We start from the raw sequence: 23,292 nt of genomic DNA on the forward strand, positions 1-23,292 counted from the left end.
TGGTGGTATGTGGAGGGAGTGAGGTGTGGGTGGAGGCAATGAGAGGTGGACGTGAAGCTGGCAGCATTGGTAAGTATGGGAGGGTGAGGTGAGGTATCTGGCAGTTAGGTAAGAGTCCTAATTGGGAATGCTGCTGGGTCAGTAATGAAGGTGTGGTGCACTGAACAGCACGAGAACATAGTGTTGTGGTAGGTAGGAGATGTCATGTGAAGATGTATTCACGGACCTTGATCAGCCATGTGAGGTCATTAGACTTCTTGTGTCACTGCTGCCGGGTCCTTGGGTCCAGACTCCAGGAGTTGTCCTTCCTGGCCACCTGCTTCCACTCCCTTCTGAGGGTGGTTATTGAGGGTATCCCAATCCCCCTGTGAGACCATAGTGTCTAAACTGCTTTCCTACATGCACCACTAATGCCTCCAACGCCACATCTGTCATTCTGGATCCCTCTGTGTGCCCTGGTATTCTGTTTGTATGAAGTTCCATTACAGCAATCTTTTATTCCACCCCTTTAAGAGAAGGAAGGCTGCCTGCACCACGTGGTATCTAGCTATGCTGCTGGCACCTCCTGCTGTGTGCAGAGCTTGCTGGCAGCATTCAGAAGAGGAGACCAGTGCTGGAGGTGCAGAACATGTGCCATACTCATTCAGATGAGGCAGGTAGACTAATTTTGTGTCTTACCCATCTAATCTGAACAGTCGTGAGGACACTGCAAATTGCTGCCCCGTGCCCAAAAATCAGGGAAATGAATTTCACACCCCAAGTCCCATCATTTTATCAAAAGCCTCTAATATAACACCTTATCTAATTCTTTTCTTAAGGCAGAAGGGAGTTGGTGGCAAAACAGGAAGTGGTGACAGATCAGCAGGGGAGAAATTGGGTTCTGTAGGACCCGTATTTTAGGCACTAATTGGCTCCTTAAGGTCAGAAATTGGGTCCTAGATGTGTGTGCATGCTTCAAAGTGCATCAGAAGTGGAGGCAGAGGAAAGTAGGATACAATGTAGGCAGCCCCTTTCTGCCCAGGCACTATGTGAGCAAATAATTCATGATAGATGCCAGTGAACTCAACCACACCTCCCCATTCACCCAAAGTTCCACGCTCCTCACCTTCCCTCTATCACTGACCATCACATCATCCTCAATCTGGCAACACACAAATTTCACTTGATAATGCTCCTACGAAGTGAATTGGGACATTTTACATACGAACATGCGAATTAGGAGCAGGAGTAGTCCACTCGGTCCCTCGAGCCTGCTCCGCCATTAATTAAGATCATGGCTGATCTGATTGTAACCTCAACTCCACATTCCCGCCTACCCCCAATAACTTTCACCCCCTTGCTTATCAAGTATCTATCTACCTCTGCCTTAAAAATATTCAAAGACTCTGCTTCCACCGCCTTTCAAGGAAGAGTTCCAAAGATTCACGACCCTCTGAGAGAAAAAATTTCTCCTCATCTCTGTCTTTACCATGTTAAAGACGCTATAAGACAAGTTGTTGTTGTAGCTTTCAACGGTGTGTGAAAGTGAGGTAAAGCATATTATAGTCAGCTTTCAGTCCTGGTTGCTAGAGATTGTTGGTGGATGGGTGATGGGGGTGTAGTGAATTGAGGACTGGATGAGGCTCGTGATGCAGTTGGTATGATAGACATATCAAAATGAACTCAGTCACCTTGTGTGAGATCATTAAAGAACTTCCTGAGAGACTGTGTCCATGCACTTTGAGAAACAATGGTAGCACTGCCCTTCACTGCTTTGTGTTCCCACTGCCTCCTGTGCATGTGTCTTGAGGACCACCTGCACCCTGCAAATACAGGACATTTCTCCTCCTTTCCATCTCTTCTACTTTTCCATCTCTTCCACCAAAGCCTCCAGTGAATTCTCTGAAAATTCTGGTGTACGCTGTCTCACGTATTTAGCCATTGCTCAAGGTATCACAGTACGAATTCCGTTTTGAAAAATCTCCCAGCACCTCTTGCAGCCACAATGAACCTTCCTTGGCCAATGAACAGTACAGGCAGCACTGGCTGCCCGCAGAAATCATTTAAAAGAGCAGGTAGCAAGAATTCAACATGCTGCCTGCAAATCTATGAACGGGTCTAGGTTAATCACACAACGTGATTGCTGCATATGTTTTCAGGTCTTACCCAAGTTCTGTCCCAGCAATGTTTCCTGTAAACTGCAGAGCAAACTGAAACTTCCTGTGCAGGCCAGGCACAAGTTGGCTCTTTTACGTTACTGTGTGTGCATGGCTGCGCAAAGTTTTAAAGGGCCCACGCGCTTAAACAAATTGCTCACGCACAACAAAAAAAAATTCGATGTTGCATTGCTTATGGCTGGTGATGACAGTAGGAGGTGGAGGAGGATTAAGAGTCATTTGGAGGTGGCAATAGATCAAGAGTCAGATCTGGAACGCTTCATGACCCGATGCTTAATATCTGGTTTGTGTGACGTTTAAAAGATAGATCCTGAATGTCTGCAGACCCTAAAAAAATATTCCCATTTGATGAACACAATCCATGTTTGGCGTTACAAATCACTGATGTCCTTACTTTTAACCTGTTCCCACCCAGAAATGTATCTAGTTCTATATAAACGATTAATCCATACACCATTAATCGCGCTCACTACTCTGAATGTGAAATGGCCTGTCAACAAAAACAAAATTCAATTCTTCTCCTTATAGCCTTGGCTTAAGGTTTGTCTCCTTTCATTCTCAAGGTCTCTGAATGTGTAATCACAGTTTAAGTTGAAATAATTTTCCTTTAGCTGTGATAGAGTTAGTTGAAGTAGGCTGGAAGGAAGCTTGTGAGGAGCATTAACACCAGCTTAGACCAATTGGGCTAAATGGCCTGCTTCTGTGGTCTAAATATTATATAAATATTTGTTTAATTTAAATGGTAAAGCACCATGGGAGTTCATTATTTTCACCAGCTCATCTGATTATGCGTCCAAGTATTCGAATATTCCCAATGAGATTCTACAGCGGGAATTCTGTTACCTTTCTGTATACGCCTGAGCAAGAAAGCCGACAAACAGCCTTAATAAAACCCGACAATTCAAAATAAAACACAACTGACAGCTTAAAACCAGTCCTGAAAATAGAGAGTTATGACCAGGGCCCATGGTTTACTTGAGAGAATAAATTAAATCCCACTTTACTGGTGATTTTGGATCACATACCACAATTCGTCCCACTTTTTCCATGGAAACTAAAAACCAAAGGCCTCATCCGTAATATGTAAAGACAAATAGTTACACTGAGAGTGCTGTGGGACATGAGCTAGTTGTAACTCAAACTACCAATATTCTATCACTTTTGCTGCAGGGAGAAACTAAAGGACACTAATTTAGGAATTTAGGAAGCGAATGTGAGCACTGAAGCAATGAAGTATGTTCCTGGAAGGTGGGGTGTGGTCTGCAAGCATAGTCGCCCCCTGCCCTACCCCAGACACTTTGATATTTGACACTTTAGGGTAATTTTAACTGATATTGATGGGAGGTGTGGTGCTGTGCGGAGCCCCACAGGATTGGGTGGAATTCCCATTTTACAACCCGGTCAATATCACTTTCCACTGACTTCAATAGAGAATAAAACCGGATGGATTGTAAAACTAGTGTTGCACCCAATCTCATTAGTTTAGTGACAAGTGATTTAGGATAAAATTTCTCCCAATATATTGGTACATTTTCTAACATTCTAGAGTCTTACTGTCATTCTGCCTTTGAAACCAAAAATAAATTATTCTGGAAGGTGAACTGAAAATTAACCTTAAGTGTTTGTATAAGTTGGCATTGATTCTTTTAATGTCAGCATTTGATACACTGGATTTGTCACACGGCAGATTCGTGAATTAGAAACAGAAAATGCTGGAAATGCTCAGAAGGTGTTGTGGGAAGGGGAAGGAGTGTTGGGGTGATTGAAGAGTGGACCAGGGTTTCGCGGCGGGAACAGTGCCTTTGGAACGCTGAAAGGGGAGGGGAAAATGTATTTGGTGGTGGCATCATGCTGGAGGTGACGTAAATGTAGCTGTTGGGGTCAGTGGGCTTATAGAGAATATTAGTTGATCACCTATCCCCAGAAATGGAGACCGAGAAGTCGAGGAAGGGAAGAGTCAGACATGGACCATATGAAGGCGAGGAAAGGGTGGAAATTGGAAGCAAAGTTGATGAAATTTCCATTTTGTGGCAGGAGCAGGAAACAGCAACGATATAATCATCAATGAAAAAGAGTTGAGGAAAAGGACCTGAATAGGACTGGAACAAACAATGATCCACATATCCCACAAAAAAGCGACCATAGCTAGGACTCGTGCATTCCCATAGCAACACCACATCAAGGCAGTATTTGACTGAGTGTGGAATCAAGGAGCCCTAGCAATATTGAAGTCAATGGGAATCGGGGGGGGGGGGGGGGGGGGCGGGGTAACATTCAACTGGTTGGAGTCATACCTAGTACAAAGAAAGATGGTTGTGGTTGTTGGAGGCCAATCATCTCAGTTCTTGGAGTTTCGCAGGGTAGTGGCCTAGGCACAACCATCTTTAGCTGCTTTATCAATGACCTTCCCTTCATCATAAGGTCAGAAGTGCTTGGCTATAATCACACATTTACCTTCTCCATCTACAACCTGTTGTACATCAGCAACAAATCTGCTTCTCATGTTCCTTTTGGTCTGTAACTTAAAATCTGATGATCTTAATCCTGAACTTTATTTTTTTTAATTTTTTTAAATCATCCTTTGCTTTGTGATACTTTTAAGTTGCACATGATCAAATATTAACATCAGGGTGCTTGTCAACTATAAAGGAAAGCAGATAATTTTGACATACTACTTTGCTGATGATTGCAGTGTTCAGTACCATTTGCGACTCCTCAGGTACAGAAGCAGTCCGTGGCCACATGCAGCAAGACCTAGACAACATTCAGGCTTGGGCTGATAAGTGGCAAGTAACTTTCGCTTCACACAAATGCCAGGCAATGACTATCTCCAACAAAAGATAATCGAACCATCTTCCCTTGACATTCAATGGCATTACCATCGCTGAATCCCCCACTGTCAACATCTTGGGGGTTACCATTGACCAGAAACTTAACTGGGCCAGCCATATAAATACTGTGGCTACTAGAGGAGGTCAGAGGTTGGGAAATCTGCAGCGAGTAACTCATCTACTGACTCCGCAAAGCCTGTCGACCATCTACAAGGCGCAGGTCAAGAGCGTGATCCACTTAATTGCCTGGATGAATGCAGCTCCAACAACACTCAAGAAGCTCAATAGTATCCAGGACAAAGCAGCCCACTTGATCGGCACCCCATCCACCGCCTTAAACATTCACTCCCTCCCTCCACCACTGGCACACAGTAGCAGCAGTGTGTACCATATACAAGATCCACTGCAGCAACTCACCAAGGCTCCTTCGACAACACCTTCCAAACCTGCCACCTATACCACCTAGAAGGACAAGGGCAGCAGACACACGGGAACACCACCATCTGCAAGTTCCCCTCCAAGTCACACATCATCCTGACTTAGATCTGTATTGCCATTTCTTCGCTCTCGCTGGGTCAAAAATTTGGAACTCCCTTCCTAACAGCACTGTGGGTGCACCTACACCAGGTGGACTGCAGAGGTTCAAGAAGGTGGCTCATCACTACCTTCTCAAGGGCAATTAGGGATGGGCAATAAATGCTGGTCTTGCCAGCGACACTCACATCCCATGAATGAATAAAAAAAATTATTTGGAGGAAGTGAATGGCGCCAAAGGAGTTCTTCAATTTGAGAACAAATTCAGCCAGGCACAGGAGAGTGGTGGTGGATGGGGACGGGTTAGGCCTTCATTCAAGGATGAAGGCCATCCTCGGGGGGCGTGGAGGTGTAGAGGAATTAGATGTCAATGGAGAAAAAGTTAGGGCCAGGAAACTGGAAACTGTTAAAGTAGTGGAGGATGTTGGAAGATTGGTGGATGTAGCTGGGAAGAAACTAAACAAGAGGAGAAAAAATAGAATCGAGATAGGAAGAAATCAGTTCTATGGGGCAAGTACAAGCTCAAAAGATGGGTCTACCAGGACAGTCCTGTTTGTGGACCTTGGAAAGGAGGTAGAAGTGGGCTCTGCGGACTTGGAGGACTATGAGATTGGAGACTATGGATGGAAGATCTCCAGAGGAGATGAGGTTAGTGACAGTCCTGAAAACAATGGCTTGATGTTCAGTGGTGATATCATAGTCCAGGGGAAGGAGATTAAGACCAGCAGAATTGTGGTGATAGAGGTCAGTCACTGGGAACAGAAATCAATTTTTCACGACAGAGGTCATTTATGATGCAGAGGTCAATTACTGCAGACAGAGATCCATCCATCGTGCATTTACCCACCACAGGTAGAGGTGACCCTCTGCTGGTCATTGCTGATATGGTAGTGAGTGCCAACAGATTATTTGACTGGGAGGGTCCATCACAATCAGGCATGAGCCTGTTGAAGTGTCATTGTATAGTGGTCAACAGCAGCTCAGAATCCAGCCATTTGAAGCTGGTGATTTGGATGAAAGCTGCCTAGAAACTGGATCATGCAGCATTTATTGTTCAGGAAAAACATGGATGCTGAAGGGTCCAATATGGCATGCACATGTGTGCAATCGTTCTGTGTCAGGCACGCGCTGTACACCTTTTGGTGAGGATGCCTGCATGGAACAGCCGTTAGGCCCATTGTCAATGCAAATTGAGGGCCCAGCACTAATCTCAGGCCCTTTTGCCATAATGGATCACGACTAACAACAGCCATGCACATTCTGTCAGTTTCCTCAGTCGAGCAACAACCAAACTGATGATATATAAAGGGACTGTGGGAGACTGCCACCATAAAGGTACCTGAAGGTCGAGCTCGGGGGAGCAGGAGGATTTCTGTCAAATCTACGTTACAAATACTGGCACCCTTGCCCCTATTCCACACCCACTGTGGGGCCTGTGCCAGCGTCGCTGTTGGCCGACTTTATCTTCCCTTCGGGACAGGTGCACCACCCTCCGCCCCCAACCCCACAGGCTGGTCATTTCCCAATGACATGATTTCTCCTAACCCCTCTTGCACCTCAAACTCAGCCTGGCGGTTGGTCACTGAGGTGAGGCATAAACCAATTTCTAAGCCAGTGGTTTATTTGTATCAGGGGTCAAATGAATGTACTGGGGAGCAGTGCGCCAATTTAATCTCACCCAGACCAATCACTGGAGGGCTGATGGCCCTCTTCCCATCCTTCAGTGGTAAATTGACAGCCGTACCACAGGTCAGCGCACTGTTCCAGTTGACTGTCAGTCAGGTGAAGGACACACCAGAAAGCCAGCAGAGACTGTGACTATGCAGAGGGATTATACAGCTCTAGAAGTGCTATCAGAAATTAACCATACAGGTTTCCCTGCAAAGCATCCCCGAGGTGAAAGAACACTCCCTTACTTTTAATTCCCCTCTGTGAGCAAGCCCTGTCATCAATCATCAACAATTTGCATTTATATAGTGTCCTTAACATGTCTGAAGGCATTTCATGGGAACATTATCAATCAAAATTTGACACTGAGCCACACAGGAATCAGAATTCTTTCAACCTCCACCACTCGCCGCCCCCCACCCCCCAACCACTCAATTACAGGAAGTTGTGACACTGCTGGCAATGGAATTCTGAAAACTGCTCTTTTTGAAGGGTATGGGCTCAGAATTCATTGAGGAGAGGCGCAGCTGGCACCCATCAACGGGAACCATGATTCTCTGAGCTGGAGGAGTTCATGGAGAAACACATTAGTGCTTTTTTCGTGGGCACTAACTGGCTTCCACTTAAAACAGTAAAAGGCACTGCTGCAGAAGCTGGGTATTTAAAAAGCAGATTTTCTCAGTTTGATGCATATTTGGATCAAGTTAGTAATGATAGGATGGTGGATACAGATTCAATTGTAGCTTTCAAAAGGGAATTGGATAAATAAGAAGAAAATTTCTGGGATATGGGGAAAGAACAAGGAAATGAGACTAACTGAATTGTTCTTCAAAAGAGCTGGCGTAGACTCAATGGGCCGAATGGCTTCCTTCTGTTGATCTACTGATGTACTGTTCTATTATTCTATCATTCTATGGATTAGTGCTTCTTGGGACCTGACCACTTTTGAAGAGGAATTGACTTAATTGGCTGTGGGTCTTAATATTTTCCCCTTTCCTAGGAGGTGGGGTGAACAAAGGGTGGGGACACAGGGCCAAGTCCTGTAAGAAGTTAGGTGAGTAGGTATGGGCCTGATGGCCCCTTTTTACTCTGAGTGCAGAACAAAAAAATCCATCCCCAACTAAGTATCTAACCTGCTCCTTTTTAAAGGAGTTAGTCATCTCAACCACTGGTGCTTTTTGCTGACATACTGTGCATTAAGCTATTTATGCATGGAGCAGTATTAGCATGAGGGAGCTAATGGACAGTATTGATCATTTTAATCTTTGTCCCTCACATGCAAAACAATCCCCGATCCATTTTGAGTAATCTAATTTCAGCTCGGATGGGCTAGAGAGACACCCTCAATACGCATGGGTTAAGAAAAATCAGCCAGGCCTGCTGCTCCTGAACCATCTCCAGTGACTCCATGTGGAGAGTCTGCTTGTATAAAATTGAGTGAGGATGATATTGGGCTAGCCGGTTATGCCTCTTGTAGTTAAATAGCTCACCAATACTCATAGCCAAGCCTTTTGTATGAGAAATGTAGCAAAGTAACAAATGCTAATTGGTATCTGTGAAAACATATCTCATGAGGGTTGAAATCATTTACTGCAGTATGAGCCATTGATGGAACCTGGAGCTTTGCAAGGTCTGTAGGACTGTGAACTATTTCGCCGTTCCTTCACTGTCGCTAGGTCAATATCATGGAACCCTCTTTCTAACAGCCATGTTGGTGTATCTAGACCCCGAGGAATGCAGTGGTTCAAGAAGGCAGCTCACCACCACATTCTCAAGGGCAATTAGGGATGGGCAATAAATGCTGGCCTAGCCAGCGACGCCCAAATCCCATGAATGGTTTTAAAAAAACCCACAGCTCTCTGGGGTAGAACATGGTTCTTTAGAATGAATGTGTTTCAATTTGGTAAATATTGGAGGTCATTTCTCAACCACAAAATCAAGGATATGCCTGAGAAGACAAGTTTTGGTTTCCTGGATGTGATTTCAACTTTTGTCAGTCAAACACTGCCTTTCTTTCAACTCAGGAAGAACCTACGAGGGACTGAATTCCGAGTGTCCAGTTTATAACTAACCTGTCCTTTGAGCGATTAATTGGGGAATAGGAGAAAGAGATTGAGTGGGAAATGTCATGCTGGTGATAGTTATATTGTAACTTCTGGGCACTGTAAAAGATGATAGTTGTTATATTGACAGGAAGCACTTTCTCAGTCTCTAGCAGAAATGAGTAAGAAAACAACACTGTGCTACGTTTGAACCCAAAGTTGACAGATGACTAAGGTTGTTCACTTAGCATCAGGTTGTATTACTGAGACCTCTTGTTCATGACATGAGCTGTACTTGTGTAGCAACCTATTAGATTTCCTGGCTGGGATTCTTGGTCATATCAGTGAAGAATGTGCAATTTTTGTTTTAAAATTGAGACATCTAATTGAAGGCCCAAGGACTATAGTGCAGGACACGAACAAGGTTGAAAAGCGTAGGAGAGAAGACAAGAATAATGGTTGGACAATGCCAAGCTTAGGTGTTAGGCTGTAGATTGTAATTTGGAGGGGAACTTAAAGGGAGGTGAGGAGATCCACAGTTTTGAAATCCTGGGAAAGAGTGAATTGGAGCTGGATGAGTCTTGAACTCGACACAGTGAGGATGCAAGGAGGAGAAAGAGTGTGTAGGACAGAGGATTTGGAGCTGAGGAAGAGAGGAATATTCACTGATTATAGCCATCTATTACAAAACTAGAGTGAAGAGTGTGTATAGGACTAGAAATTGTATTACACTCTGTCCCATTTAACACACACAATAATTCCTCGATCTCTCTCCGAACCACACCTGTTGTATGATCGCTTTAAGAGTGATGTCCCTTTAAGAACTCAGTATGTTAATGAGCTAAGTATCAGGATGTATTCATGTGACTCGAAGCCATAGTCACTCTGCACTGTAACACCCTGGACAAAGGTACTGTATATAGTTTGCTCTGTATTTTATGTACTAGTGTAGCTGTTAATAAACCTTCTAGAGATCTTCAGGGAACTGGAATCCACATAACTCATTGTGTTGCTTTAGATAATACAAAGAAACTCATGATAACACCCTATCCCATTTGCATTTTTTAGCTGTTTGGTCCCACACCATTTTTTGTCTGGGGCTGTGATTAATGTTTCTGGAGCATTGGACTCTTGAAGACTCTGTGCACAGTGAGATTATTCATGCATTGCATTCATTCCTTTGGGGAATCCAAGTAGCTGTAAATCATTCATTTTGTGGATAGACTTGCAAGTCCCTTGCCAAAACCCATTGATCAGTCTCTCAGCACTGTCTACAGTTTCTGATTGTACACTTATTTAGATCTTTGGATGTGCCTGTTTGTGCCTGAATGTAGACCCTCGATATCTCGGAGTTTTGACACATCTATTGTGGTCTCTCCCAATGGCTGAGTGAGTTAATCCAGTGAGTGGCTGTGTTTTACAGAACAGAATGGTTCTGGCAAAAGCAACACCGTGGAGATGAGGAGAAATATATTTCATGCAGCAAGTTGGTGTAATCTGGAATGCACTGTCTGAAAGGGCAGTGGAAGCAGATCCAATCATAACTTTCTAAAGGGAATTGGACATATATTTAAAAAGGAAAAATTTGTAAGGCTATGGGGAAGGAGCAGGGGGGAGTGGGCCTAATTGAATAGCTCTTTTAATGAGCCAGTGCAGGCATGATGGGCTGAATGGCCTTGTTCTATGACGATTGATTCTAAGTTTAATCTTGGCACTTCGCTGAGTTAGCTGATTTAAGCTGCAAACCATTCTAGACACTACACCCCTGGTCTAACGAGGGGAAAGTCCTCTTAACTTCCTGCACCTGACCACCACTCAGTACCCCTGTGGGAAATGTACGAGTATATTGCAAGAGGACAGATCTCCACAGTCTGGCTTCATGTGTGAAGAAAGAGGGTGGGTGGTCCCTGTGGAAACACAGGTTTTCATGTATGAGTCAGTACCTTCAGTGGGGAGGAGGGAAGGATAGGGGAAGAGGAGGATGCCACTCAGGCAGTATTCCAAATTTCAGTTCTTTCAATTAAATTCGTTCAGAATGTGAGCCACAGATAGGTAGAAAGAAAGACTTGCATTTCTACAGTGCCTTTCACAAACTCTGGACATCACAAATCACTTTACAGCCAATGATGTGTGGTAATATTGTAATGTAGGGAAACGTGGCAGCCAATTTGCACACAGCATGCTCATGTAAATAGCAATGATGTAAAGATCAGATGATCTGTTTTTGGTGGCGTTGGTTGAGGAATAAATATTGCCCAGGACACTGGGGAGAACACCCCTTCTTTGAAATAGTGCCTTGGGATCTCTCACATTCACCTGAGAAGACAGACTGTTTAACAATTCATACAAAAAGTGCCACCTCCGACCAACGTTGCCTCTAAGCTGCGGGGTACACGGCCGTGCAGCAATTGGGAATGTGCTGTGCTGGAGACACGCACAAGCAGCTTTAAGATGCACACATGCACGGCCACGTGGCAATCTTAAAGGGACTGTGCAGTGCAACAAACAGACCCCGCACTGCAAAGGGAAGTTAGAGGGAACGTTGCCTCCGACAGTGCAGCACTCCCTCAGTACTATTAGTAACGTTCTGAAAGAAGGAGTTTGAGTTACTATCAGTGACTGTAATGTGTTTCTGGGTGGTAATTGGTTCAGGAAAGGAGGAATTTACTGCTTCTGGTTAGTTTCAAGGGGCTTTGTGAACTAAAGCTCTCTTGGGAATCACATTGCACCTTTATGTAGGATGTTCATGTTGCTGGCAAGGCCAGCATTTATTGCCCGTCCCTAATTGTCCTGAGAAAATGGTGGTGGATCTTCTTGAACCACTGTAGTCTGTTTGGTGAAGGTACTCCCACAATGCTATTCTTTGTTATAGTTTGATATAACTTGCTATGCCACTTTAGAGGGCAGTTAAGAGTCAGCCACATTGGTGTGGGACTGGAGTCACATGTACGCCCAAACCAGGGGAGGAGGCCTGGTTTCCTTCCCTAAAGGACATGAGTGAACCAGTTGGGTTTTTATGACAATCTGGCAGCTCGTGGTCACTTTTACTGATACCAGCTCTTTATTTCCAGATTTATTTTAAACTGAATTCGAATTCTCAAACTACCATGGTGAGGCTTGTACTCACATTCTTTTGATTATTAGTACAGTAATTCTGTACCACGTTTTGCTCTCAACCAGCATTGATAATGATGTTGGGAATGGTTATAATGTAATATTAACACTGATTGCTGTATTTCATCCCAATAATGTAATTCAAAACATCTGATCTGTCTTACAGGCCCCAGTGCAGGGCAGAGTAATAGGCTAATTGTGCACAGTTTGCATACAGCATCAACAAGTGTGCGTTTGTATGTGTGTGTGTGTCTGCCTGCCTGCATGTGTGTATATGCTTAAGTCATGCATCCATGTGCATGCAGATATGTGGGTGTGACTGAGTGTGTGTTATATCTGCATCTCCCTGTGTATATGTGTGTGTGAGCCTGTGTTTGAATATCTGTGCAGTGTGTGCATGCCCTAGCTAATAAGGGGAGCTTGTTATCCTAAATATCAGACAGAGTTCCCTGACTCTGCCTCAATCAAATGATCCACTCGACTGTATATAAATCTGACAGGTCCTGGGAACTATTTACAACAACCTGACTATTTAAGAATTTTGCCATTAGACTGAAGCATTGATGCAAACAGCAAACTCCTCGGAGATTTCCCCCTTGAAAGACTGTGACCGAAACTCAGATTTTCTGTATTTCTGTCTTTCTGTCACACCACAGTTGCCCACGATTTAGATCATCCAAATCTGTGGTTGTTACCACTCTTGCTGGCACCTCTCATTTTATGTGAGACTGTCAATGAGTCTCCAATATTAAAAGTGGAGCAAGCTCCTTAATGGATAAATGTCTGGTATGGTACTGAGGCACACAAGCTTGGACCCAGTCTCAGTCCCTGAACACGATATCACTTTGGATGAAGTCTATTTGATACCATCTCTGCATTTTTAACATCCCCTAAACAGGTATTTCGCATGACTGTTTAATGTCTCATCTGATAGGACGACACCTCTGACAGTCCTTCACTGAACTGTCAGCTTAGATTGCGCACTTCAAGCTTCCAGGCTTGATCCTACAACCTCCTGATCCAGAAATTTGGGTATTACCGACTAAACCAATCTAGCACCTTGTCAATGCTGAGTGGATTGGTCTCTGTTGGTGTACGAGTAGAGGTACTACAGTGGGCGTCAGTGCCTCTGGGATAGGGAGGGTGTGGTAGGAATCGGCAAAAGTTCCTGTGCCTTACCAGAATGGTTCCAGGGATGAAGGATTTTAGCTCCAATGTTAGGTTGGAAAAAACTGGGGTTGTTCTCCTTGGAGAAACGGGAGATCTGATAGTGGTGTAACAGGATTATAAGGCAGACAAAGAAAAGCTGTTCCCATTTGTTCATGGTACAAGGACTAAGGCACACAGATTTAAGGTTTTGGGCAAGAGATGCAAGGGGGATGTGAGGCAGAACTTTTTTATGCAGCAAGTGGTAATGACCTGGAATTCATTGCCTGCAAGGGTGGTGGAAGCGGAGACAATGAATGATTTCAAAAGGAAATTGGATGGGCACTCGAGAGAAATAAACTTTCAGGGCAATGGGGATAAACTGGGGGGGGGGGTGGAAATAGAACTGACTAGATTGCTCTACAGAGAGCTAGCATATACCCAAAGGGCTGAATGGCCACCTTCTGTGCCATAAACGACGCTAAGACCACTACCTAGTAACTGTGTGCATGAGTGTGACTGTGTGTGTGTGCGCGCGTGCATGCGTGCATGTGATGTGACCTTTATCATCTAACACTCCCCATCAGGGGTCACTGTGAAGAACAGCTCCTTGGTTGAGGTTTGGGCAGTAACAGTTGCCATGGAGTTGTTCTCCAGCAGGAGTCAAAATCTTCAAAAGTAAGGGAAAGATTTTATGGGGAAAAGATATATAAATACAGTGTTATGACCAGGTGAGAAAGGGGTCGAAGGCACCCCTCTCAGCCTTTTACTGGCTTGGCCGTAACAGGGTTTAATTTTTAAAACACCGTGTTTTCAGCTTCCTTCTCAGTGAGTCCTTGCCCACTGCTTTCTAATTGTAATGGCAAAGAAATCAACCTGACAGGTTTTCTCAGATTTAAACAAGAAATGTGTAAGTTTATTAACCTTAGAACTCTAATTCAGTTAAAACTACTAAAGATATGCGATGCGACCACGCTAGCATGCATACGCAAAAAACCACACACACAAATAGAAACAGAGGAGGAGAAAGAAGGGGAAAGGTTTGAAGTAATAGCTGAAGTTCAGTTACTGGTTTTGGATTGGATGTAAAGTCTTTGATTAAAGTTAAGTCTTGTAGTTCTTATTGGGGCCCAGTACACACTTTCAAACTTGTTTCGCTGGTCTTCTGTCTTGAGGCTTAAGTTACTTCCGTAGGTCCCTGGAACTTTGTGTGTGAGAGAGAGAGAGAGATGCTCTCTTCTTGAAGTTCAGTTGCAGTCTCTATCCAAAACTGTTCTGTGTCAGGCACCATTCAAAATACTCCCAGGTTGGCCAGCAGGTTAGTCATGTGACTAGCTCCTTATTTGGAATAGCCTCTCCTGCGAGGTTTGTGGATTCCTTCAAGTTTAGCAAACACTCTCAGTGGAGGGTGGGGGGAGGTGGAATGCTGGCTCAATGACGCTCAGTGTCTCTTGATCATCACTATTGCCAAAAATCCATCTGGCTAATTGAATCAGGGAATACTCCCATTGTTTTCTTCATGCAACTGTATTTTAGAATGCAAATGTGCAGCCATCTTTTCAGCCACTGTTGTGGTCTTTTTAAACAAGTTATTTCAAGTCCAGTTAAAATGCAAAAATAATGCTCCGTATGACAAAATTAATATGCCTCATTTTGGCCGGTGTGGTTTCTGTCACAACAGTGAAAATTGAAAATCTTGTGATGCTGCAGAAGACCATGGCAGAGCAGGGAGAGCTCCTTGTGCATTCACTTCTGTCTTCAGGAGAGTTTTCTTCCCACAGGTTTCTCCTCTTTCCTCTCCCCTGCCCTGTATCCAGCAGGGACATTTACAGCAGACTTCATACACTTAATACTTCAATGGAACATCACCTGAGCTTCCCTATCTGCTTATTTGTCTTTTTAATGTGTGTGTTGGGGAAATCATTTCTCCCTCTCTTTCTTTTTCTCTCTCTCTCTCTGTCTCTCAGATACACATTGAGAAAAAAACATACGTGCTGCATTCTCTTCTTAATCTTTTCCAATTGAGTAATTAAAGGATTTGGAATACATATCTATGGAAGAAAATCAATACTTGACAAAGTGCCTTTGTGATAATTACTGAGTTTTTAATGTAATGCTCTGAGGGAACTGCTTTATGTGTTGGGAAGGATTTCACAAACATTGGGGTTGAAATTAAGCATCAATCTTGCACATGTAGCCCATGCATTGCAAATGCCAGTAGTGGCCTGAAAGTAAGTCCTGGGAGGGATGGGGAGGAGAGATATCATGGGTTGGGCATTGGCGCAGGCAACAGGGCATGATTGTAACAACTATGGAGTTGGGGAGTGCTCCTGCTCCTCCTGGCTCCACAGGAAATTTTTTAAAATTAAAAAATGCTCTTAACTGTTGTTGGCAACCCTGGAGGCTGCAGAAGAATTCTGTGCAGGATAGACCAACAGCCTGCATTTCACATTAATTTTACAGAGGGGACTTTCAACAGGCATTAAGCCCCCAATTGACACGTGGTTGCTAATGCATATCTTAGATAGCTGCCTGAAATACCTGCAAAGCTGTATGCACCAATATGGCAGCGTTTGTAACACAGAGATGACACCTGGTGTCAGGGTGCCATGCCCTCAGCTACATTGACCAAGAAGAGATGGCTTATACTCACACATCATATCACATGTTGTATACTCAGAGTAAAACTACATGAGGTCTTAACTGGAATCAGTCATGTTGAAACATTTATTTACACCTCCCAACCAAGAGGCAGTATACAATAGATATATTAATACAATAATCCAGTTTAAACAATTTTTGCTTTAAATGTAAAATGGTACTCATACATTGTATGCCTGTTATTACTGTAATCACAGTGAAAATATATATAATCAATATTGCCAGAGTAATTGCATGTTAAAAAAAATTGTTTTCCTTAACACTAGTTTGTCTTCAACAAAAATATCATCATTGACAAAAAGTAATGAAAGGAACAACTTACTGCTTCTTCCTTCCTACATAATTTCAGTTAACCGATCTGGTTTCATCCTCTTTCTGTCTGGATGACATCTTCCATTTTCATTAGCCTGATTCTGCTCTCCCAACATCTCAGACTGTGCCGACCTTTAACTTTGACTACCAGCTCCACTTAATGGTTGGGACTGTGAAATTGATCGATTAGTTTTAATCAAGGACCCTGATTTATTTTGCTCTACTGGTGGATTCTGTGATAATGGCAAGCTTTCAGTTTGTTCAAGACTTGCACTTTGCTACTGACTTTCACTTGGGATTGTAGGAGCTTGGACTATAGGAGGTTTCTCATGATCTCCCTTTGTCAGATTTCTTCTTTCAAGCAAATGATCTACATGACACCGACATAGTCTCTCACCAACCTTTACTAGATATATGTAGTCTTTTTACAACAAATCCAAATACGTACTTCTCCTTTATCACCTTGATGGTTTTTCACCATGACCTCCTGATCTGCACTGAACTCTAAGTTTCATGCCTCACTTATCATGACTCATCTTCACTCTGACTTGCTTTTCTCTTACTGTGCTATTGACGTCCGGCTTAAGCAAACTAAACCTTGTCCCAGGAATGTGTTTAAACGCTAACTTGTAAGGTGAGCAACCTGTTGCAGACTGTGGTGTTATTCTGTACGAGAACAGATAATTGTCTAGCCTGTCCCGAAAAGAAACATGGAAATTACTGCATATTGTCACCTAGCAAATACTTCTACAAATTGGTACACAATTAGCAAAATGTGTACACTTCCTTCTGCAGCACCATTCAATGCTGAATGATATGTTGGTATTAGAGTATGACTCCATTCTCACTCAGAAATATTTCAAACCTTCTGACATAAATTGTGGACCATTATCTGACACCAACACTTCTGTCAATCCATAAATTGCAAACCAGCTTCTCAAAACCTCAGTAGTTTTGGCACTTGTAGTATTGGGTACAAATTCAACATTCATCCACTTGCTATAGCTATCGACCAAAACAAAATACTCTTTACCTTCCACTTCAAAGAAATCAACATGTACTCATTCCCACAGTTTTCTTGTGGTTGACCATGGAATAAGAGGAACTTTGGTTGGATCATTTCTAATTCTGAGACACTCTTCACAACTTTTCACCAACTCTTCAATATCTGTATCTACCTATGGATGCCAAAAATAGTTTCTTGCTACTGCTTTCATATGGACTATCCCTGTGTGCGCTTGGTGAAGTTCCTCTAACAATCTCTCTCTAAACCTTGGCAGAATAATGGCTCTTAAACCCCATAGGAGACAGCCTTGATCTACACTTAGTTCTTTTCTATGTCTAAAATACTTCTGCAGTTTCTCATCATTACACTGTTTAGACCAGCCATAATTGATTACTTTACTGAGCATCACATCCTTGCGAATTTCTTCAGAAATTTCTGTGGCACACTCTGACATGTCATTTGTATATGCACAGTAATTTATAGGTAACTCAAGGGCTAAAAATGAATCAGTCTTCATGGGAAATCTCATGCATTTGCATGATCTGCTGACTTACGATATTTAATATTGTACTGATGGGCCATCAAAATCAATGCCCATCTCTGAAGCCGTGCTGCCGCAAGAGATGGTACTCCTTATTTTGAGCCAAATATGATTGTAAGGGGTTAGTGGTCAGTTAATAGTGAACTTTCTACCGTACTGGTATTTATGGACCTTCATAACACCATATATGACCACTAATGCCTCTTTCTCAACTGTGAATAACTTTGCTCTAACCTTGTTAAAATACATGAAGCATATGCTACAGGCTTCTCCACACTGTCTTCTATTGTATGAGATAACACCACACCTAACCCCTGTGGTGAGGCATTGCACACTAAAACCAATGGTTTCTTGGGATCAAAGTGGGTCAAAACAGCATCACTAGTCAGTACTTTCTTCACTTCTTCAAATGCTTTCTGACACTCCACAGACCACTCCCAATCTATTCCATCTTTGAGCAGACAATGGATCAAATGTATTAGCTAAGTTAGGGATGAACTTAGTATAATATACAACAATTCCTATGAATGTTCTACGTTCTTCTTTGTTCTCTGGTCTCTTTGCTTTTAAAATCCCCTCAACCTTCTCCTACATTGGGTGGATACCTTCACGTCTATTTTGTGACCCAGGTATGTTACATTTGATACCATGAAACAACACTTGTGCTTTTTAGCTTTGATGCCATACTCTCGAAGTTGATCTAGGACTTGGTTCAACCTTACAGTGTGCTCTTTCTCTGTCTTGGTGCTAATTAAAATGTCATCCAAGAAATAGCATTTCATCCCAATTAGTACCTGATCCATGATGCTCTGGAACACTGCGGGTGTAGTACACACCCCAAATGGTAACCTTTTATACTGGTACAGCCCTTTGTGTGTATGAATGGTAAGCAATTCCTTGCTCTTGTCAGTTAATTCTAATTGCAAATATGCATTTGACAGATCTATTTTACTGAAGACCTTCCCATTTGTTAAATTAGAAAACAAATCATTGCTAGTGGGTATCATTTTCAATCACCTTATTTACCATTTGTTTAAATTTGAATGGACCCATCTGCTTTTTGAACAACCAAAATGCGTGTGGCTCAGCCACTGCTGTTCACCTTTTTGACTGTCCCTGTTCTTTCTAATCTATCCAGCTCTTTACTTACTGCTTCTAACTGTGCATAAGGCACTGGCCTAGCTTTGCAAAATGTCCACTGCACATTGTCCTTTATCTTGATTTCGGCATTATAATGCCTAATTTTATCATTTGGTCCTCCTTGTTCAAAGACCACTTTGTGCACTCTTAGCACTTCCACCATGTCAGACTTACCCTTACTATTTCCTACTGTAAATTACTCGGCTCAGTTTAAACTTATTTCCTTAAGCCAATTTCTACCCATCAGAGAGAATTTGTTCCCTTTTACTACTACCAATGGCAAAGAATAGGATGCATCATTGTATTCCACCTTAATACTCACTTCATCTAATACTGGAATACTGTTATTGGTATAACTAGTCAGTTTTACATTAGTTTTTTGTAAGGGAATGTGACCTACGAACTTATTTTACTGTCCTGAAATAACAGACACTGCTGCTGTTGTATCGACTACAGAAGTAAGCTGTGAATCTTCGATTTTTCATTTTTACTTTGGGTGCTAGAATTATATCTTCAGCCCTTTTTCTCTCACCTTCCATGTTCTGTTTTCCTTGCTCTCTGACTGAGTACAACTCTTGATCTTCCTGCTCGATAACATTAACTTCTGTTTCCATACCTACCATCTGTACATTCACGGACATCCAGGCACCTGAACTAGGTTTAGGTCTACCATAACCTTAACCTGATGTATTGCTACAACCTGGATATGACCAACTTTCCCACAGGCATAGCACTTTGTCAAAGTAGCCACCATCCATCCAAATGCTCCCATTTCCAGTCAATTTCTGACTGAGTCTGTGAACTTGTCTGCCTGGTTCCTGCTGAAATCTGGTGGATCTCCTCTGCCGGCTCAGAAAAAGAACTTACTTGCAATCTGCATCTATCTCTTCCTGCCATTTCCATGGCTTTGGCCTCATCGCAGGCCTCCTTTCATGTCAGCTTAATGCCTTTACACAAAAGCTTCACATGGATTTTACAGTTTCTTTAATTCAAGAATATAATCTGCAATAGATTCACTTGGCAACTGCTTTCTTCCATGAAATGCAAATTGCAGTGCATTTTTGTTCTTAGTCAAGCCATAATATGAGTCTAGAATCTAATTTATTTCAGAATAGTCCAAAGTACTGGGGACTCTTGGACAGCATTGGTTAAACACCACCTAAAAGTATCTGGCCCGATCATGGTCAGGCAAACTTTTACTTTATCCTCATTTAGGATTTTATGAGCTGGCAGCCAAATGTGTAACCTTTGTTCAGAATTTTTTTTATTCATTCATGGGATGTGGGGATGTGGACTTCACCATCTAGGCCAGTATTTATTGCCCATCCTTAATTGCCCTTGAGAAGATGGTGGTGAGCTGCCTTCGAGTACCATGTGAGATAGGTACACCTACAGTGCTGTTAGGAAGGGATTTCCAGGATTTTGACCCAGTGACAGTGAAGGAACAGCGATGTAGTTCCAAGTCAGGATGGTGTGTGGCTTGGAGGGGAACGTGCAGGTGGTGGTGTTCCCATGCATCTGCTGCCCTTGTCCTTCTAGGTGGGAGGGGTCGCGGGTTTGGAAGGTGCTGTCTTAGGAGCCTTGGTGCATTGCTGCAGTGCATCTTGTAGATGGTACACACTGCTGTCACTGTATGTCGGTAGTGGAGGGAGTGAATGTTTGTAGGTGCCAATCAAGCGGGCTGCTTTGTCCTGGATGGTGTCGAACTTCTTGAGTATTGTTGGAGCTGCACTTATCCAGGCAAGTGGAGAGTATTCCATCACACTCCTGACTTGTGCCTTGTAGATGGTAGACCGGCTTTGAGGAGTCAGAAGGTGAGTTACTCGCTGCAGGATTCTTAGCCTGTGACCTGCTCTTGTAGCCACGGTATTTATATGGCTACTCCAGTTCAGTTTCTGGTCATTGGTAACCCCCAGGATGTTGTTAGTGGGGGATTCAGCAATTGTAATGCCATTGACTGTCAAGGGGAGATGATTAGATTCTCTCTTGTTGGAGATGGTCATTGCTTGGCACTTGTGTGGCACGAATGTTATTTGCCACTTATCAGCCTAAGTCTGGATATTGTCCAGGTCTTGCTGCATTTCTACACGGACTGCTTCAGTATCTGAGGATTCACGAATGGTGTTGAACATTATGCAATCATCAGTGAACATACCCACTTCTGACCTTATGATTGAAGAAAGGTCATTGAAGAAGCAGCTGAAGATGGTTGGGCCTAGGACACTACCCTGAGGAACTCCAGTTCTCTTTGTCAGGCCTGAATTCCTCCATTATCCCAAAATAAGTCTTCAGTGCCACATTTTTAAAATTATGCACTCACAATTGTAGCTGAACACGAATTGCAGAAACATGAAGCAATCTTTCAAATCGTTTCAACTTCCTCAAAATCAACTTTGGGAGTTCCAGAAAGTGTGTCAGAATGTTCTTCAGACTGTAATCTCTCGAATGAGATGTAAAGGAATATCAATCCAATCCTTGTCACTGTGTTTCTATTGTGTACTCAGAGTAAACAACAGTAGTAGACTCGCCAACTTTAAGGGCATTTAAGTGGTCATTGGATAGACATATGGATGAAAATGGAATAGTGTAGGTCAGATGATTTCACAGGTCGGCGCAACATCGAGGGCCGAAGGGCCTGTACTGCGCTGTAATGTTCTAATTCTAATTCTAATTCTAAACCTACATGAGGTCTTAACTAGAAGCAGCTATGTAGGAAACTTTTATTTACACTGCCCAACAGAGAAGCAGTATATAAAAGATATTACAATAGAATAAGCCAGTTAAATACAGTATACTACATCACACCTCAGCAAAATCTTCAAGCCCCTCACACCAGTGAATTGCTTTGACATGCAGTCACTTGTTATGTAGGTGAGCACGGCTGCCATTTTGCACACAGCAAGATCCCAGGAAGTGAATGCACGTGCATACAGTATATAGTAACAATAAAATCAATTTGAGACATGGCATGTGATAAGTTCAGCATCTTTGGGAAGAGCAGGCAACTTTGGGCCTATGGTTTCCAAAGTTCTCCACCACTGGTAGTTTTCCTTGCCTCATGTCTTGGGTTATTGTAGATTGATTGATAGAGATTGATTTCTGTCATAAGTTAACAATTTAATTATCGTCTTATTGTGCAACTATCAGGAGGGTAGAAGATGAACCTTGGTCTTTGTTCGCCTAAAAATTGTTGTGTTCCTATGAATGACCAGTCAATCTGTTTTTTTTATTGGTGATATTGATTGAGGGAAGAATGTTGGCTAGGACACTGAGAAAACTCTCTGTTCTTCTTCCAATAGTGCAGTGGGATCTTTAACATCCATCTGAAACACTGGAACAAACAGACAGGTCCTCGGCTTAATGTCCCACCTGAAAGGTGGCATCTCCCACAATGCAGCACATAGGAACAGGAATTCAGACCCTCAAGCGTGTACCACCATTCAGTTAAAGACCATGGCTAATCTGTACTCCCAGGTTAGGTACAGAGAAACGTTTCCTCGACATTGTCCCATAAAACACTCCCAGGACATACACAACATGGGTCAGATACAGAATAAAACTCCATCTACACTGCGCCATCAAGCACTCGCAGGGCAAGCGCAGCACAGGTAAGATACAGAATAAGGCTCCCTCTACAATGTCCCATCAAACACTCCTTTCTATTCCCTTTCGTCCATTTACTCCCTCTCTGTCCCATGTAATCAGTAATTTTGATACTTCTACTCTGTAATCTGACTTTTTAATCTTTGAGTTCCAAACATACTGACTGTGTCTGTATCCCTTCCTAGTCTATATGAATCCGCACTACAATGTCTATTCCTTCTTTTACCACTCCACCTGATTTCTTATCTTTTCTATCCCTTTTGAATAATTATATCCTGAAATGTTTAATTTCAGTTCAAGTGTGGTTTCTGACTGGGAGTGCAGGGTTGGAGGTCACTGCTGCAGTGTTGAAATCCTGTCTCTGACTCATGCTCCCTTTGAGTGTAGCTCCTCACTGGGAATGCAGGGTCACAGAGGTTACCTTGTGCTGGGTTTTGCAGCATCACGGCTCCCTCTGTTGGATGTGTGTTTGTAACAGCCAGAGGAGTGAGGCAAGCTGGTGCCGATTAGGGAATTGGAATTCTGGCCTATTGGCTGT

The 23,292-nt window shown here is 43.0% G+C and overlaps 1 protein-coding gene across 15 annotated transcripts in view; it reads left to right on the top strand.

The window, feature by feature from the left end:
- shank3a (SH3 and multiple ankyrin repeat domains 3a) overlaps positions 1-23,292 on the top strand; it is a 1,286,992-nt gene that overhangs the window by 100,400 nt on the left and 1,163,300 nt on the right. For 10 of the 15 annotated variants that reach the window (XR_010977672.1, XR_010977671.1, XR_010977670.1 and 7 more), the window contains exon 2: positions 22,451-22,759. The exons of 4 other annotated variants lie outside the window; for them this stretch is intronic. Coding sequence is in view for 7 of the 11 variants with exons in the window: in XM_068059363.1 (XP_067915464.1) it covers positions 22,512-22,759 (248 nt within the window). In the remaining 4 variants the exon portion in view is untranslated. Of the gene's footprint in view, positions 1-22,450; positions 22,760-23,292 lie in introns of those variants that run through there. One more of the 15 variants, XM_068059360.1, reaches the window with a different exon arrangement.

Source organism: Heterodontus francisci, chromosome 27 (genome assembly GCF_036365525.1).
Source record: "Heterodontus francisci isolate sHetFra1 chromosome 27, sHetFra1.hap1, whole genome shotgun sequence".
Taxonomy (NCBI): Eukaryota; Metazoa; Chordata; class Chondrichthyes; order Heterodontiformes; family Heterodontidae; genus Heterodontus; species Heterodontus francisci.